This window comes from Oncorhynchus nerka, linkage group LG10 (genome assembly GCF_034236695.1).
Source record: "Oncorhynchus nerka isolate Pitt River linkage group LG10, Oner_Uvic_2.0, whole genome shotgun sequence".
In the NCBI taxonomy this organism is placed as follows: domain Eukaryota; kingdom Metazoa; phylum Chordata; class Actinopteri; order Salmoniformes; family Salmonidae; genus Oncorhynchus; species Oncorhynchus nerka.
The window spans coordinates 59,303,517-59,323,529 of NC_088405.1; the positions used below are offsets into that span (position 1 = coordinate 59,303,517).

Genomic DNA, 20,013 nt, shown 5'->3' on the forward strand with positions numbered 1-20,013 from the left:
ACATTGACTCTGCACCAGTACCCCCTGTATATAGCCTCCACATTGACTCTGTACCGGTACCCCCTGTATATAGCCTCCACATTGACTCTGTACCGGTACCCCCTGAATATAGCCTCCACATTGACTCTGTACCGGTACCCCCTGTATATAGCCTCCACATTGACTCTGTACCGGTACCCCCTGTATATAGCCTCCACATTGACTCTGTACATATAGCCTCCACATTGACTCTGTACGGTACCCCCTGTATATAGCCTCCACATTGACTCTATGCGGTACCCCCTGTATATAGCCTCCACATTGACTCTGTACTGGTACCTCCTGTATATAGCCTCCACATTGACTCTGTACCGGTACCCCCTGTATATAGCCTCCACATTGACTCTGTACCGGTACCCCCCTGTATATAGCCTCCACATTGACTCTGTACCGGTACCCCCTGTATATAGCCTCCACATTGACTCTGTGCGGTACCCCCTGTATATAGCCTCTACATTGACTCTGCACCAGTACCCCCCTGTATATAGCCTCCACATTGACTCTGTACCAGTACCCCCTGTATATAGCCTCCACATTGACTCTGTACGGTACCCCCTGAATATAGCCTCCACATTGACTCTGTACGGTACCCCCTGTATATAGCCTCCACATTGACTCTGTACGGTACCCCCTGTATATAGCCTCCACATTGACTCTGTACCAGTACCCCCTGTATATAGCCTCCACATTGACTCTGTGTACCCCTGTATATAGCCTCCACATTGACTCCGGTACCCCCTGTATATAGCCTCCACATTGACTCTGTACCGGTACCCCCTGTATATAGCCTCCACATTGACTCTGTGTACCCCCTGTATATAGCCTCCACATTGACTCTGTACCGGTACCCCCTGTATATAGCCTCCACATTGACTCTGTACCGGTACCCCCTGTATATAGCCTCCACATTGACTCTGTACCGGTACCCCCTGTATATAGCCTCCACATTGACTCTGCGGTACCCCTGTATATAGCCTCCACATTGACTCTGTACGGTACCCCCTGTATATAGCCTCCACATTGACTCTGTACCGGTACCCCTGTATATAGCCTCCACATTGACTCTGTACGGTACCCCTGAATATAGCCTCCACATTGACTCTGTACGTACCCCCTGTATATAGCCTCCACATTGACTCTGTACGGTACCCCCTGTATATAGCCTCCACATTGACTCTGTACCAGTACCCCCTGTATATAGCCTCCACATTGACTCTGTGTACCCCTGTATATAGCCTCCACATTGACTCTGTACCGGTACCCCCTGTATATAGCCTCCACATTGACTCTGTACCGGTACCCCCTGAATATAGCCTCCACATTGACTCTGTACCGGTACCCCCTGTATATAGCCTCCACATTGACTCTGTACTGGTACCCCCTGTATATAGCCTCCACATTGACTCTGTACTGGTACCCCCTGTATATAGCCTCCACATTGACTCTGTACTGGTACCCCTGTATATAGCCTCCACATTGACTCTGTACTGGTACCCCCTGTATATAGCCTCCACATTGACTCTGTACTGGTACCCCCTGTATATAGCCTCCACATTGACTCTGTACCGGTACCCCTGTATATAGTCTCCACATTGACTCTGTACCGGTACCCCCTGTATATAGCCTCCACATTGACTCTGTACCGTACCCCTGTATATAGTCTCCACATTGACTCTGTACCGGTACACCCTGTATATAGCCTCCACATTGACTCTGTACCGGTACCCCCTGAATATAGCCTCCACATTGACTCTGTACCGGTACCCCCTGAATATAGCCTCCACATTGACTCTGTACCGGTACCCCCTGAATATAGCCTCGCTATTGTTATTTTACTGCTGCTGTTGAATTATTTACTTTTATTTTCAATTTTTTACTTAACACTTTTTTCTTAACTTCTTAAAGCCTTGTTGGTTAAGGGCTTGTAAGCATTTCTACACCTGTTGTATTTGGCAAATGTGACAAATAAAATATGATTTGGTAAACAACTAAAGAGCTCAGCTAAAAGCACTGCCTGCCTTTGTTAGGCTGACCCCCCACCCCCCTCCACCGGGTTGTGTAACAACGTTACTGCCGAAGAGGTGAAACCAGGAGAATTTAATCTGCCACTCAGTGGAAAGGATTTAAGTAAAGACAGACACACATCCACTCAGACTCACACTAGTCAGATTATGGGGACATCTCCCCTTCATAGGGTGCAGCACAGAACGGTTCGAGGTATAGAGGATTCCAGATTGGGTTGATGGGGGATTCTAGATACTAAACAGGGGATTCGTTTGAACATCAAAGTTAGTCTGAATGTCTACAAATGTACTGCGCTATACTTATTAGTTACTTAGCATCTATGTAAGCCTCACTTCTCTAACACAATGCCTGATTGTCAAGTTTGTTTCTTATTGATTGCTTTTGTTGATGGAAATGTACCACGTTTAGGCCTAGATTCAATCAGATCGTTAACCGGCGAAAGCCGACACCCGCATGGCTAATGTTTTGGTGGTGTCGGAGGTGTAACTGCTTTGGAGCTGTCAAATGGGTGAGCAGCCACACCCCTCCCACTAACATTAGAAGTTCAGAACGTGTGTAGGCTTTATAGAAATAATGACACTGACGATAATCTGATTTAATTGAGCCCTTATAGCTTAATGTAAGATGATCTAGTTGCATAGTAGTGAGTGTGAGCAGTGTTCATACATTTGTCTGGTGTCTGGTTGTAATGATTAATTTCAATCGTGTTCGTTTTCCCTCTCCTCTACAGGGGGAAGATGGATGGTGTGATTAAGTGATGCACTTGAAGAGATGAGGAAAAACACTTCAGTCAAGCACATCAGTAAAATGTTCCTGCTGTTTTCAATAAATAACTTGCCTTATTTCCATCCAAACATTTCCGTATGATGACTAATTCAGCTCCAAACTAGAACCATATTACCATTCCACCATGCAATAAGACACAATGTTACTGTAAACAAACCCCTGCATTTATTTACATTCAAATTCATGCCAAAAAAAAGCATTCCTATCACAAGTGGTCAATTGTTCAATATCATGAAAATAAACAAACCTGTTTGAAAAGCTTTGATGAATATACAATCCATTTCAAACATGTTATATATTAATATTTTGGAAAGCCAACAATGCCTATTCAGATGCAAAAACAAACATTAAACGTACATATTTTTATTTAACAAATCCACAACTCGGAAGCATTGACAAAGTGTCCAGTGTTCCGTATTATATTCGTACCTAATGCATAAAAAAAACTAGAAGTGTGAAAACAAGAAAATATATGCAAATAGTCTGTCCCACACACATGAACAGATAGAAGCAACGGAAACATGGACACGCACACAGATATACACTTGTGTACATACGCAAACACCCTTCACCACACTATTCTACATAGAGATACAACATTTGCATATTTATTAATAAATTAATAAGGTCACGTTAATCTAAAGGATATCATTGTCACTCAGTAAGGCCAAATACAGATACAATGTATCCTACATGAGCAAATTCTTCCAGTGATCTCAGAGGATTTATACTGAACAAAAATATAAAACGCAACATGCAACAATTTCAAAGATTTTACTGAGTTACAGTTCATATAAGGAAATCAGTCAATTGAAATAAGTTGTCCCTCACATGACTGGGCAGGGGCGCAGCCGTGGTTGGGCCTATGAGAGATTGGCCCACCCACTGGGGAGCAAGGCACTGCAAATTAGAATGTTTTTTTTCTACACAAAAGTTTTTTTTTTTACAGACAGGAATACTCCTCAGCTGTCCGGGTGGCTGGTCTCAGACGATCCAGCAGGTGAAGAAGCCAGATGTGGTGGTCCTTGGCTGGCGTGGCTACATATGGTCTGTTGGACATACTGCCAAATTCTCTAAAACAACATTGGAGGCAGCTTATGGTAGAGAAATTAAATTCTCTGACAACAGCTCTGGTGGATATTCCTGCAGTCAGCATGCCAATTGCACACTCCCTCAAAACTTTGTGTTGTGCACATTTTAGAGCCTTTTATATTGCGCAGCACAAGGTGCACCTATGTAATGATGCTGTTTAATCAGCCTCTTGATATGCCACATCTGTCAGGTGGATGGATTCTCTTGGCAGAGGAGAAATGCTCACTAACAGGGATGTAAAAATTGGGAGAAATCTCAAGATTTGAGAGAGATAAGCTTTCTGTGGATTTGGTAAAATTCTGGGATATTTTTATTTCAGTTCATGAAATCATGATACCAACACTTCACATGTTGCGTTTATATTTTCGTTCAGAATACATTATAACTTTTGTCGCATACATGTTTTTCCCCATAAGGGAGGTGGGCTTATAGCACTAAGGCCATTTGTCAAAAAAAAAGATTTAATTCTTATTCTTTTTTATATCCAGCGCATGTGTATCTTGAAAGATGAAGATCCCTAGAAAGCCCCCCGTCACAACAGATAGTAAATATATTCCCTTTGAAAACCAACAGACATGACACGAGGAGACAAAAGCATGGCAGAGCTTTAAACGAGCAAGACCAAAAACCATTCCAGCATGAACTACTGTATGCAAATGTAGCAGATCCAATCCTTTTCCCTCAAAGCAGCTCCCCCTCCCGTTCAATAAGAACCATACTTTCCAACATTGATAGAAAAACAAAACAGTCTCGAAACAAGATAATTCTTTCTTCTAGTTACTGATATTGGCTAAATATTGTTTGAAACGCATGACCAGAGACAGTCCGAACACATGTAGAGGAGACAATGGCATTTCTAAGTGCTAAGGAGGATAAGCTGGACTGTCAGGCATATGGGCCTGCAGTGAGAGGTCACATTGTAAGGGAGACTTAAACCGATCCTGCTACAGTCATTTGAATAAACCACAAGCTCTCCAGTCCTCAAACAACAGATGACAGCAGGAGCATAAGTTAGCCTATGAAAAGCAGTTCTCTTAAATAAGCCAGTGGTAATAAGCTCTACAGATATATCTTAAAATATGCCATTGGTGCTAAGCTCTATACTTATATTGATTCAAAGCTGCAGAGCTGAGGTGGCCACTATGCTGTAAGATTCTATGATGGAATTTCACTTTTCCAAATCACCCTGTAAAGAATTCTTCAAAGCTCTTCGTAGCCACAGAAAATGGCTATGCCACATTCCATTTAGATTGAACCACGGTGAGTTCCACAGTATGTGCACTCTGACCTTCCCCTGTTCTTGCATCTGGTTCTAGCTAGCATTGCTCACCGATGTTCAAATGAGGATGGTATGGGGAGGTGTATTTTGATTAAATAAAGCATTATATCTGTCTCTGGTGTGTTCGTGTAGGATGGTGGTGGTAGTGAGAGATGTGACCGTCTCTGTTACGCTGTGGACTCTGCCAGCTTGCTATCACTGTCACTTTCCTTCAGGGAGTGTCTGCTCGAACGCCTCTCCTCTTTGTCCTCTTCACTGAGGTGTCTCCGGTACAGAGGAGGGCTGTGGGAGGAGAGAGGAGAAGAGAGAGCTTTTTATATAGGAGAAACGCTGCTGAATTGAACCCTGCCTGAAAACTATGGGTGCTTGAGGTTTGCAGAGGTCACAGGTCACATATCAAGCCTACTGACTCCATCTTCCTCCGCGGGTCAGGGCCATGGTCAGCAGTATAAGCTGCTTGAATAGAAACGCAGCACATTACCCCCTTCAAAGTAACAATCAATGCTGGAGCAAAGTTCATGCATGGCTGCCAATAGCCAAACAAACCAAAACACTGCAACATTACTAGATCCACAACACTAGTTTCATGCACAAAAAACAGTAAAGGTTTTCAAAGTCAGAATGTGGACCTGTGTTTTTTCTCAGGTTTGTCCAGTGTTATATTCATTTATCTCGAAGCCTTCATAATCGCCATATGGTGAGATGGAAGGACAGGCTGAAAATAGAAACGGTCCAAGGTAGGACAGTTTAGCATTCTGGTTTAAGCTTTCATTACCCTTCGGGGGCTAACACAGAGCTTTGAAGTTGATGAAACAAGGGCAAAGCAGTGGTACAGTGACTATACACTACATGACCAAAAGTATGTGGACACCTGCTCATCAAATATCTCATTCCAAAATCATGGCCATTAATATGGAGTTGGTCCCCCTCTACTCTTTTGGGAAGGCTTTCCACTAGATGTTGGAACATTGCTGCAGGGACTTGCTTCAATTCAGCCACAATGGCATTAGGTGTTCAATGGGGTTCAGGTTAGAGCTCTGTGCAGGCCACAATGATCTCGACAAACCATTTCTGTGTGGACCTTGCTTTGCGCACGGGGGCATTGTGATGCTAGACAATTTCGCTTCACAATAACAGCACTTACAGTTGACCGGGGCAGCTCTAGCAGGGGCAGACATGTCAGGAACTGACTTGTTGGAAAGGTGGCATCCTATGACAGTGCCATGTTGAAAGTCATTGAACTCTTCTGTACGGGCCATTCTACTGCCAATGTTTGTCTATATAGATTGGATGGCTGTGTGCTCGATTTTATACACCAGCAGCCAAATCCACTCATTTGAAGGGGTGTCCATCTACTTTTGGCCATGTAGTGTGGCACGCAGACTCTGCAGGAAAGCTGAGTAACACCACCTCTTCAGACCAAGTGACTCTGCCCACTTGTTTCTATTATTATTGTCATGCTGTTGAAGTAACGGACCTACCGTATGTAAACGGTTCCCCTCAATCCAGCATATTAAATACATGGTGGATATATGCGAATGCAGTAATCAGTGTTCATGTTCAATCGGGTCTACAGTTATGTCTTGTTGAGGCCCGGAGGGAGCACATTTAAAGTGGCCATGCTTGATGGATGGTTGTCTATTAATATGTGCACCAACATGCAGTTAGCTTCCTCACCATCACCAAGCACCATGTTCAGGGAAGAAATCTCTATTGTCCCTTTGCACTCGTACCCGTATATACGGGTTGAAAATTGAAGATTTAGGCACAGATAAACGCCTAAATTGGAACGCAGTGGCCATACAGTGATATGCTATACTGTACCTGACGTCAAAGCTCTGGCTCTTCGCATGACAGCCATTTTAAACTTGAGCACCTCGGGCAAAAAGATGTTGTCCCCATCCCTCCTGCTAATTTGGCAACTTTTTGGGGGGCACATGTTTTGTTGTCGGGAGTGCGGGAAATGCTATAAATTAAGATGGCTATGTGTTTTGAAAGATGAGAAGTTGTGGATTATAATAAAATACCGCTTTGATGTCATAAAAGCAAGCGCAACACCGGTGAATCCAAATGTGCACTTCACATTTCCACATCCGAAAGCTCAAGTCATACGCAGTGTCAACGTTTCTGATCACTATGTTTGATGTACAGTTACAAGATGACATGGCATCATAACCCTGGGTTGTTCTGAACAGAAAGAGCCCATTTGTCTATTGTGAAGAACATTTGCAGCAGCACACCCACTATCATCGGTTTGCCGTAATTGCACTGTGAAAGCCTAACTCTGTAATCTCATATTTTATAACTTACCTAGTCATTTTGGCAATAGAACAGACTTTCAAAAACTGCCCACCTGACCTAGATTGTGATTTTTGGTTTGCGTAAACAACAGTAACTGTGTAATTGCGGGATGCAGGGTTGTGTTCCAAACAAAACAACTACAAGTGTGCTTGCCCTAGTTCCTCAACGGCACAGCTAGGAGAGCTCAAAAAACACCTTATAGTTGAAGACTCTTTTTTGAGTCATAAAAGTGCATTGAAATTGCTTAGGAACTGTGCACACTTTGGAGAGACCAGATAGTCCTCTCAAACCCTTATCTTTGTTTTTTGTCTTATGTCGCATCTACCTCACATTTTCCAGGAATATATTTATCATGTTCATAATGTATCTAGACTATCTTCTGATTTCTTTACCAACAAATGCAGCAAAAAAGTACAATCAATGTCAAATGCACATAAAATCAACAGTGTAATATTTGGATTCAGTCTTGTGTCAGATGAACTGTTGTGTCCTCGCCTTTGGTCTAATCATTTCCCCTTTCAACTGTTCCTTTCAAATGTTACCCTTTACATGCATATGCTTTTCATATTTTCTTCTGTAAGAAGTATCTCAATTTAGCCTCATCTATAGAGGCCAACTCCCACGAGTGTGAAGGGTTAACATGTTTTATTTGCTCAGGGACGGGAACCTGGCGCCACAACGCATGTTTCATCTAGCAATGGTCATGAGTCATCACTACAATTCAGAAAGAAAGGCATTGTGGTTTTTCACATCAACCCGGATACACATCGAGTGGAGGAACACTTATGGCATAAACTTGTGTTTATGTCAAATGAATAAGTAAGTAAAGAGATCAGATACACGTGTTGATGGTAATAATGCTACAAAATAAGTTTGTGGTCATACGCACATCCTTAAAAAAAACATAGGTGCTGGGCTAATAAAGAATAATAGTATAGAACACCACTTGATTGACAAGGTTCCATCCGAAATGGGATCTTCGTCAGGTCAAACACATTATGAGTGCTCATAATAAATATTTACAAAATGACGAAGTGGGTAACCTGGAAGGCAAGACAAATCAAAGTTCAGTGACATACTCAGGCAAGAAATGGTCTGACATCAAACTCTTGATTCAGACCTCTAGGAGACATGGTACACAAACAGTGAATCCAATACAATTCTCTTCTCAACAATAGATTATCAGTATCTCATGACATGTTCGATGACAATGTATCTCAGAGCGAATGTTGTGACGATATTTATTATGTTCTGGAACCATTCCATGCACCCATCTCATTGTTATTTCATTATTAGAGATATACAAATGTTTGTTGCACCCACCATGTGTCATGTCCGCAATGGTCATGTGAAGTGAAATGTGGATGTTTTGGGATGTGAACACTCAGTGTGTTTGACCTGACGAAAATCCATTTCGGATGGAAACCTTGTCAATAAAGTGGTGAATTGGGAGCTTTAACAGTGTGCGGGCCTTCTTGTTCTATACTATAAAGTCAACATGCTTGGTTAGTCACACCGTGCTTTCACTCCATTCCCAGGCATCACCTACTGCTGGCCAGGGGCTTTAGTCACTATCAGGCTTGTAGAGATATTTCATCACCATGCTGTCCATCTTCTTCTTCTTTTTCTTCTCATCCTTCTTACTTGGGGGTCTCTGTTCAGCGGCATCTTCCTCATCTGAGGCAGGGCGGGCTGGACCTCTCTTCACACTGTTGGAGCTGCGGTAGGAGACGGTGGAGGCCGAGCTGGAGGAAGAGGAGGACTCGGAAGAGGAGGACTCGCTCTCTTTCTTCCTGGAGCCCTTCCTGGACTTCTTTCCCTTCTTCTTGGAGCTCTTCCTGCTGTGGCGGTCATCGGAGTCTGAGGAGCTGTCTGAGGAGCTCTTCTTCTTGGCCTTGCCTCTGCGGGAGCTGGAGCTGCTGGTGCTGTGGGAGCTGAAGCTGCTGGAGGACCTGGTGCTGTAGTCCACTGCCGAGCCAGACGCTGAGCGACGCACGCTGGATGCACTACGGCCCAGACCCTCGTCACCCCCCTTCACACTGTTCCGGTCATCCTCATCTTTATTTACCTCATTCTCTTCCTCTTCGTCAGACTCGTCCAGTTTGCTGCGTTTGAACTTGATGGGCTTGAAGCTGAGGACCTCGTTGATAGCCTTCTCCAGGTCAGGGTCAAGGTAGTTGCGGTGGGTGACAGCCTTAATGTCAGAGATGTCTGGGGGGTTGTCGTCAGAGGAGCGAGGCTGGGCCGGGGTGGAGAAGCTGCGGCCTTGGGAGTGCGGGCTGTAGGCAGAGGTTCCCTGACTGAAGGCCATGCTCAGAGCATCATCATCGTCGTCCATACGCAGGCCGAACTCACTGAGTCGGCTGCTGCGGGCCACAGATATACGGGAGTCAGCCTTGCTCACGCTGCCTGGGCTGCGACCCCCAGTGCGCCTGCTCATGCTGGGGCTGACCGAGGTCCCGTATGAATCGCTACGCCCATCATCCTTCCAGGAGGTGCTACGTCGCAGGCCACGAGGGCTGGTACGACTAACACTGGTGATGCTGCTAATGGTGGACATATTGTCATCATCCATGTTTGGCATGGCTCTACGGCTGGACCTGCTAGGGGCCAGGGAGGACACCATGGAGTCCTTGTCAAAGTCAGGGCTGTGTGGGGCCCAGCGGCGCTCCAGACCCTTCCTGGCCCTGCTGGTGGCCTCAGAGTAGGCCTGGGAGATGACCGAACCACGGTCATCATCATCTTGTGACTTCTTCCTGTCATCCTGGTCTGTAGACTTAGACTTGGCCTTGCGTAGGGAGGAGCGGTCCGGGGTGTCGGACTGTTCTTTTAGCGTACTGAAGAGGGAGCTCTCGTCCCCCTGGCCTCCAATGGAGTCTTTCAGGTTGGAACGCTTCCTGTAGCTAAGGGAACTCATCACAGACACCGATCTGCTGTCTACTTCTTTGCCTTCCTTGCTACCTTCTGTAATCTCCTTAACCTCTTTGCCGTCCTTGGCATCTACATTCACTGCATATCTGAGATGCCATGAAGAGGAGGGTGTAGGAACAAGAACACCATGGAAACAATCAACAGAGACACAGAGAAACATAGAGAGAGAAAATATGAGAATTTACAGACAATGAAATTATGAAATGAAAAGTTCAGAAGGATAAAATACATATGATTGAATCCCTGAAGTGTAGAATGCTTGTCAACATTCCCCAAATATTCCAGCGGCATCTAACTGAAGTTCCTGATGACTCTTTGTCCTCTGAAGTGAGTGTAATAAGGAAAGTTAAGTTGTGAGTCGATCTGCTCGTCAAAAAGAGCAGGTATATATTTGGGGCTATCCTGTGCTGTCTGCCAGGGGGGAGGAAATGCATTCATCTCAGGCAGAGCAGAGAGAGGGGCCATTTAGCAGGTTTGCCAGCTGGCCTTGGGCCACTTCAATAAATCTGACAGGCAGCACAGCGCCCGTATCCCTCTTCCCTCTGCTGTGCCGGCTGCTGTCATTAGAGGGATGACAGGAAAGCAGAGAGAAATGACACCTAATCTCATGAAATACTCACCCTTCCATTCCACCCTGCCTCAGCTAATCCTGGGCTCTTTAGCTCTCAGCAGGGTAAACTCATATAGAAATGGGATGGGATTGAGGAAGCCATCACTGCTTTATCAGGGCCCAGCCAGAAGGAAGGGGGATGATAACATAATGAGGAGGCTGTCAACTGAGGAGGCTGATAGACAGACAGACAAGTCAAGACAAGACTGACCTGGAGTTCTTCAGACTGCCCTCATCTGACAGAGTCTTGGTGGAGCCCTTATTCTTGGACAGCCAGGACTTGACCCCGTCCACACGGTCCTCCACCTCTGAGTCCGTGTCCGACTCGTCACCACTGTGAGGAAGACAGGAGAGCAAACAGTGTTGTTATGTTGCTGTTGGTTGTTGGCAGGAGGCAGAGCTGTTTAAAAAGAGTCATCTGGGAGGGTTAGCGAGGATCCACCATAGAGGAAACCTGTTGGTTTGGACAGGAAGTACAACAAATCCTATGTTTTGAATGTCATAAAGATAACAGCTTTCTGATTTAGTTAGTCAGACAGCATCTGTATTCCATTCATTGTGACAGTAACCTGGGGTTGAGCAATGCAAAGGCAGACAGTCACAACAAGCTTTAGGGAGACAACAGCAGTCTGTTAACGTAGAGCGATGACAGACCTAGAATTTTGCACCCAGTCAAAATCTAGTGTTGGACTCTGCTACTTCCTGAATATTGATACAAAAACATATCAGCCACAAATCTAAAGTTGGCCAAAGTAAGTTTGATGAAAAACCAAGAAGCCTTGTTTGAAAGAGAAAAATGATATTAGATATTGGTGCATCCATAAATATGAATGTGTATAGTCCTGAGTGCTTTCTCTTCCCCTGTTAAATGTATAATCACTTATGATGGGGGCGGTCGAGCGAAACGAGTCATGGTGCCTCCGAGCACAGCGGAATGCAAATGAATGGAGCTCATGAAGGCGTAATTAACTCTGTGGCCATAGCGAGGCTTTTAGGATGTCTGTGGCGAGTGGCTGAGCGTGGCCTGTTGATGTAGATTGTTATTGGGGCTGAGCCGAAGAGATGGCCCTCTAGCCCTGGCCTTGACAATAACAAGCAGTAAACAGATACTGGAGGGAACCCGAGGAGAAATTATATTAGATCACGCTTGGGAAAGGTCGGTGGGAGCATTTCCATCCTGATTCATCTGTTCCTCAATCCTGCAGAGGTGAAGCTTCTCTGACACTGTATTATGCATCTGTTGCTTGATGGATGGGGGGGGGACAGGGGAGTAGGAGAGGTGAGGGGAGAGGGGGACGGACAGGGGAGTAGGAGAGGTGAGGGGAGAGGGGGACGGACAGGGGAGTAGGAGAGGTGAGGGGAGAGGGGGAGGGGGCCACCCACAGGGGCTAAAGTCTTAGGTAATGGACAAACGTGTCTGGGAACAATTAAGTCTAGCAGTGTTCATTCGTTTCTAGTACCAGAATAAACTATACATGAACATTGACAGAAAAGAGCAACAATTTGGATCATAACCAACAACATTCAGTCTCTGCATCAATCCAAACAACATTTCCAGCGTCTGTTGTGACGTGACATCAATCGAAATGGCACTATTTTGAGACGAGTGATAAACACCAAAAGCAAAGGACAGGTTTCCTTTCTTCTTTGACCAGCTTATCTGGCAAGGTTGTGGGACAGGATGCAAAGTGCTTATCATGAGCCAACATAGTGCATCTTATTCAAAGAGGTCTCAGATGATGGCTTTCTTTAATGGTATAGACCGCTGGGCTGCATGGTCCTGCTCACATTTACATGCCTGCTATTAAAGCCTCCCACTGCAGAGAGCAATACAGCGGTATATCATACATTCAATCAAGTCTCCATGAACAAAGTGTTTGTGTTGCCTCCCCTCTCTGCATGTGCAGAACCACAGTTCCATTTACCTGCATAGAGACAGAGATGTGCTCTCAGAATGGATGGAGGCATACAGTACATAGCGGCAGGAAGTAGGGGTGCTGAGGGTGCTGCAACACCCCCTGATAAATCACTAAAAATTGTGGCCGTCTGGACATGGACATTTGCTACCTTACTAGACTCAGTCATTTAGGGTCTCTCTCATTTTCAATGTATCAAACAAAGCTTTCTGGGGAAAGATAGTTTACGGACTGTCTCCCACATGCAAGGCAAAACTAATCTCTTTTTCCCACAGACCGAAACACACAAACACCTGCACTGGAGCAGCTGTGGGACAGAGGCGCCTTGTAATCGAGTGCTTTGCAAATCGTGTCACACACAATTTATGTCTTTGGCCTCACACCACTGGCTAAGCAGCGCTGAGGCTCCAGGGAGCAAACAAGCACAGAGAATTTAGAGCCCGACATTAATCGCTTATGACAATCGGCCTCCACTGGTTGTATATCTCTGTCCCACATACCTACAGTACATCCTCATGAAGCTCCATAGGGATGGTTCCTGTCTACAGTACATCCTCATGAAGCTCCATAGGGATGGTTCCTGTCTACAGTAGATCCTCATGAAGCTCCATAGGGATGGTTCCTGTCTACAGTACATCCTCATGAAGCTCCATAGGGATGGTTCCCGTCTACAGTACATCCTCATGAAGCTCCATAGGGATGGTTCCTGTCTACAGTACATCCTCATGAAGCTCCATAGGGATGGTTCCTGTCTACAGTACATCCTCATGAAGCTCCATAGGGATGGTTCCTGTCTACAGTACATCCTCATGAAGCTCCATAGGGATGGTTCCTGTCTACAGTACATCCTCATGAAGCTCCATAGGGATGGTTCCTGTCTACAGTACATCCTCATGAAGCTCCATAGGGATGGTTCCTGTCTACAGTACATCCTCATGAAGCTCCATAGGGATGGTTCCTGTCTACAGTACATCATCATGAAGCTCCATAGGGATGGTTCCTGTCTACAGTACATCCTCATGAAGCTCCATAGGGATGGTTCCTGTCTACAGTACATCCTCATGAAGCTCCATAGGGATGGTTCCTGTCTACAGTACATCCTCATGAAGCTCCATAGGGATGGTTCCTGTCTACAGTACATCCTCATGAAGCTCCATAGGGATGGTTCCTGTCTACAGTACATCCTCATGAAGCTCCATAGGGATGGTTCCTGTCTACAGTACATCCTCATGAAGCTCCATAGGGATGGTTCCTGTCTACAGTACATCATCATGAAGCTCCATAGGGAAGGTTCCTGTCTACAGTAGATCCTCATGAAGCTCCATAGGGATGGTTCCTGTCTACAGTACATCCTCATGAAGCTCCATAGGGATGGATCCTGTCTACAGTACATCCTCATGAAGCTCCATAGGGAAGGTTCCTGTCTACAGTACATCCTCATGAAGCTCCATAGGGCTCCATGGTTCCAGTCTACAGTATTCTACACTTGCATCCTCTTGGTCCCAGCATTTCCTATCATGGTCAAACTGTTCACTGATTACGGCAGAGACCGGTCCATTAAATCCATGTTATTTGAGCAGTGTGCTGCAGTACACTGTGTACACACAGACTCACATACTCTACAGTGTTCAAAGGCCTGTACTGTTCAGGATATGTTTGTGTGATCTTCTTATGGCCATGAAAGGGTACATTGGATAAAGAACTGCCTGAAAATGAAGAGTGCACCGGAAAGGTTGACAACCTTCCTTCCCTCTTAATGTTTCAAAGTACATCTCAGATAACCTGGAAAGAGACGTCCAAAGGTTTCATACCGATTCATTATTCGTTATCCCCTTCACACGCACACAAAAACCATTCCTACCATTGTCACCTTTTATTGGTGCAATTACTCAAATCCAGATCAAAAATAAGTCCTAATCCTGCAGAACATTCCCTTCACAATTCGATGGCAAATCAATTCTTCCATTAATGTTTAGCTCGCTGCTATTACATACAGATCAAAAGGGAGAACAAATTTGCTCCTAAGTAACCATGGTGATTCACTTTCTTTTCTCTTGAGCACAGCTAAGTGAGGAATCCACAAGCTTGATGCTGATGTACAGACAGACACCGTGCACTGTGCTGAATCACATGAGCTCGCCTGTCTGATGGCAAATGAATGAATAACAATGAGAGAAATTGAGTCACAGGGCAGCGAAGTGTTCTCTCTTGGAACAAGCAATTAGAGGTTAATACTGACACGAATAAAACATGCTGCGAAAATGAACTGCAGACACTAACTACAAATCACATACAAAAGCACCCTCTTTCATTCAAAATTGTGACGCACGTTTGCATCCTTCCATCAAGACATGACGAGCTACACTGGAATTGGAATGTTATCTTTAATTATGGGGCTTTAGAATAAATGATTTTATGTCCGAGTCCAAAGTGATTAAGACAGCACGGTGACTTGAGTAGAGCAAGCTAGGCGCTGCGAAACAAGCAGCTCAGCCAACCACACTCTACAGAGAGCAAACCTACCTTCCATCACAGAGAGATGGAAACAAGTAAACAAAGACTCAACCTTTTGTTATTAATAGGTTATACTGTATAGAAATCTACCAATGCTCTTGAACACAGTGAAATGAGTTAGTGGGTCCTCAAAAGCATGAATGTCCATGGTTGTTGCCTAAAATGGGACAATGGTTCATGATATTTCATTGGAGAGTGATGCAGTATCGACAGGTATTCCATGACCGTGTTTAATTAAAAAATCTAATCAAATAGATAGCATTTTTTTTCCCACAGCGGTGAGCATCCCTCAAACAGTTAGGTTTGTAGAGATGCTAATCTTAAAGTAGTTTGAACTAAGTTCCTTCCGCTCAAAATGTCATCATTAAAACAGCAGAAGTGCAACGTCTCCCTAATACAGCATCATTCTCTCGTGGGACGAGGATTTTAAAACCTTGAAAGCAAACAATAATGGGAAAAGAAAGGATGCATTGTCTGTTCTTACGTTTTGTTCTTTCGTTTCTGATACTTTGTCACCATGTCTTGTAAACTGGGTGATGAAGTGGGAGAGGAAACCAAAGAGAAAGAGAAAAAGAGAGGAACAGAAAAGGAGAAATACAGTTAACAGTTTGAGACCAACCCAACCGGGGATGTAGTGTGCCCCAGGATAGATAGAGCTTCATTGTGTGTGAAAAGAAGACAAGGCGGCTCAAAATAATTTGCTGCAGGAAATCTAATGAACATCTCTCCATACTGCACGGTTTTGGGCAGTGATTCAGAATACCAGCTCACTCATCCACTCTCTGACCTCATTGTTTAAAAGGGAGTCTAAACTCACTCTCAGAGGCCTTGTATGGCAACAGTGTTTACTTCACTGGGCCTCAGAGGTAGTGTAACCCTGAACATGCCAATAAAAGAGACCTCAGCAGGCAGCCAACAACCAACAACGAATCAGGAAACGGGATTAAAGCAGGACAGACATTAAATAACAGGCAGTTGTTTTCTGTCAACTTTATTACAAAGAGAATCTGTCCTCCGACTGAAGAAGAGAGGGGGGCACCTACTTGTTCACGAGGTCATCGTCACCGTCACTGTCGACCATCTCATCCTCTATGGCGGCCTGCAAGTCTCCAATCCTCTTGAAGGCCAGCTTGAGGTCTGCCTGCAGACTCTGATTGGCTGCCTCCAGACTCTCTATGTCCATTTCCTGATGGATCATGATGCAGAGTAAGTGACTGTCACCCCAAACCCCTGTAAACCAAGACATCCCCACCCTAAATGAGGATATTAGCCCTGTATGACCTAACAAGGAGAGTCCAGTCCAAATGTCAGTACTCTGCTGACTGGGCCCTCTTCCTTACCAGCTCGTGCTTCTTGCGGCTGGCCTCGGCCTCCTTCTTGGACAGCTCAGCCATCTCCTCTTTGATGTCCCTCATCTGTCTCTGTATGCGCTTGTTCTGCTCCTTCTCCCTGTTCTCTCCATTACCGCGGTGGTCTCTCTCCTCTGTCATCTTCTCCAGGTTCTCCTTCAGACGACCTGTAAGGCTCTGGGGACGAGGAGATGGAACTGGGTCAGAACCGCATAGAACACAGCTGAGACATCCAGCATAGGTGCCTGAGCAGTGAGCACATTTCACTTTGAGGTTTTTGGTGTGGTTAATGTAGTTGGAGAAGGGTCAAATTGAGGTCACTAAGAATTTCCAATTGAGCTCAGGTGTGCAGAAATCACAGCTGGCCAGAGAAAGATAGTATGGCTGTCGTAAAATATATTTCCCTCACAGCATTTGTTCAATGACCCAAAATGTGGCCTCACAGCTTGCCCTCTACCTCCCACATACAAGCCCCTCTCTCTTGCTCTCACACACACACTCCCTCCCCCTCCCTCCCACTCTCTCCCCCTCCCTCCCCTCCCACTCTCTCCCCCTCCCTCCCCTCCCACTCTCTCCCCTCCCACTCACTCACTCCCTCCTTTTTCCCCTCCCTCCTTCTCCCCCTCACACTTTCCCCCTCTTTCTCCCTTTCTCCCCTCCCTCCCCCTCTCCTTCTTCCCCCCCTCCCTCCCTCCCTCCCACTCACTCACTCACTCACTCACTCACCACTCACTCACTCACCACTCACTCACTCACTCACTCACCACTCACTCACTCACTCACTCCCCCTCCTTCACTCACTCACCCCTCCCTCCTTCTCCCCCCCTCCCACTCTCTCCCCCTCTCCCTTCCTCCCCTTCCTCCCTCCCTCCCCTCTCCCTCTTCCCTCCCCCTTCTCTCCCTCCCTCCCACTCACTCACTCACTCCCTCCTTCACTCACTCCCTCCTTCTCCCCCTCCCTCCCACTCTCTCCCCCTTTCTCCCCTTCCCTCCCTCCCCCTTCCCTCCCTCTTCCCCTCCCTCCCCCTTCCCTCCCTCTTCCCCTCCCTCCCTCTCCCGTCTCACCTCCAGGCGTTTGATCTGGGTCCTCTCGTACTCCAGCTTGGTCTCGAGCTCACGGATCTTGGCCTCCTGCCTGCTGACCAGGGACTTCTCCACCATGGACTGCTCCTGGAACTCCAGCTGGCTCTGCAGGGACTGCAACTGGAGGGGGGCAACACACACACAGTGACATACTGAAGTACTGATTACACCACACTGAACACCTCCACTCTGCCCTATGCAACCCTCCCTCTACTTCTTCTATAATCAATACTAGGCTGCATTCAACAGATATGTGTTTATGCCCAAAATAAATGCATTCTCCTCTTCCCTTCATCTGCATTGTGAATAGCATCCCCCCTGGCTGAAATGTTGGGAATCTAGCCAGCATTTTTGTTGCCTCTAATGTTAGTATTATCTGATGTGAATAGCCAATAAGCCGAGGATAGGATAACCCCAGTAGCCTCTACAGACCTAAATAACGATCACAGATCCCACTGCACAGCTTTGTGGAGGGGAATAAGATCAATGCTTTGCAAACTTGTTTCGTCTTAAGACTTTTCTCATATCTGATAAGAGGATGGAAGACATACACTAACTAAAAGTACCCAAAATGCACCAGGGCTCCTAATGAGGAGCTTTGCATCTGAGAGAAGGAGGATTTAGAGCTGGCCTTTCATGTCATTAAAGAACACAGTGTTCCTCTCATTGTGGATCTGTTAATCACTGCAGGGCTATGGGATTTAGATAGATACAATAGATAGATAGATAGCCATCTATCGCTGCCTTTGGTGGCAGCTCTTAAACTACCTTACAGCAAGCAGAGTGAGGGGTGAGATCAGGCTGTAAGCAGACAGACAGAGCTCTGATCCTTTCCAGGTGAATGTGATGGTGTAGGTGTAGGACAACCTGTATGATTGTGCTGAGGGCATGATGTCCTCTGAGTAGCTGGTGAATGTGTGAGTAGATGGGGATGGGTGGGGGGCAGGCAGGGGGATTGGGGCTCCCATGGCAGGCAGCCATGGCAGTGTGTAGTTACCTTGTCCTGGATCTCCTGCTTCTCCTTCATGGCTTCCTCCAGCTGGGCCTGCAGGTCACTGATCTGGGCCAGGTCTCTGGCAGACTGTCACATCACAAACACACAGAGATAGTTACAGTATTTGAAGTTTACTTCCAAAACACTATATCCACCAATTTTTTACATTTGTGTGTAAAATATTACTGTTGTCACATTTTTAATTCCTACATTTGAGATGTGTCTGAAATGTTCTATTTATCTTTTGCAAAATGCTATATATACAAACACACAGACACATCGTTTATCTCAAATGGAAATGTTCATATTTTTTTGCATTGTATTTGTCATTTAGTAGACACTCTTATCCAGAGAGACTTACTGGAGCTTCATTGCTCAAGGGCACAAACAGATGTTTCACCTACTTGGCTCAGGGATTTGCCCAACGCTCTTAGTCGCGAGGCTACCTGCTGCTCGTATATTTTACTGTGATATGTGGTCGTTTCACCTAGCCATCTTCATTTTAAGATGAATACCCTTACTGTAAGTCCCTCTGAATAAGAGCAAAAATGTCAAATGTAAATGTTTTACATACAGATTTCATATTACTGTATTGAGTTATTTTTTAAAATTAAATATGGATGTCACGTATAATAATCAGCTGTGTAGCTGAGAGGGATGTACAGTATGTGTCATAGTTATAGTGCAGGTCTACAGACCAGAAGCTGTGTAGCTGAGAGGGATGTACAGTATGTGTCATAGTTATAGTGCAGGTCTACAGACCAGAAGCTGTGTAGCTGAGAGGGATGTACAGTATGTGTCATAGTTATAGTGCAGGTCTACAGACCAGAAGCTGTGTAGCTGAGAGGGATGTACAGTATGTGTCATAGTTATAGTGCAGGTCTACAGACCAGAAGCTGTGTAGCTGAGAGGGATGTACAGTATGTGTCATAGTTATAGTGCAGGTCTACAGACCAGAAGCTGTGTAGCTGAGAGGGATGTACAGTATGTGTCATAGTTATAGTGCAGGTCTATAGACCAGAAGCTGTGTAGCTGAGAGGGATGTACAGTATGTGTCATAGTTATAGTGCAGGTCTATAGACCAGAAGCTGTGT

General features: G+C 45.5%; 1 protein-coding gene across 4 annotated transcripts in view; it reads right to left on the reverse strand.

Annotated features, from left to right (window-relative positions):
* Positions 1–2,992: 2,992 nt before the first annotated feature.
* Positions 2,993–20,013, reverse strand: part of LOC115135717 (unconventional myosin-XVIIIa-like) — a 118,837-nt gene continuing 101,816 nt past the window's right edge. For 2 of the 4 annotated variants that reach the window (XM_029670725.2, XM_029670723.2), the window contains 8 exons: positions 18,923–19,006; positions 17,908–18,045; positions 16,834–17,019; positions 16,537–16,679; positions 15,978–16,022; positions 11,275–11,397; positions 9,072–10,539; positions 5,414–5,503 (listed from right to left, as the gene is read on the reverse strand). In XM_029670725.2, the coding sequence (XP_029526585.2) occupies positions 9,087–10,539; positions 11,275–11,397; positions 15,978–16,022; positions 16,537–16,679; positions 16,834–17,019; positions 17,908–18,045; positions 18,923–19,006 (2,172 nt within the window). In that variant the 3' untranslated portion in view covers positions 5,414–5,503; positions 9,072–9,086. Of the gene's footprint in view, positions 5,504–9,071; positions 10,540–11,274; positions 11,398–15,977; positions 16,023–16,536; positions 16,680–16,833; positions 17,020–17,907; positions 18,046–18,922; positions 19,007–20,013 lie in introns of all 4 variants that reach the window. The other 2 variants (XM_065023624.1, XM_065023623.1) reach the window with 2 other exon arrangements.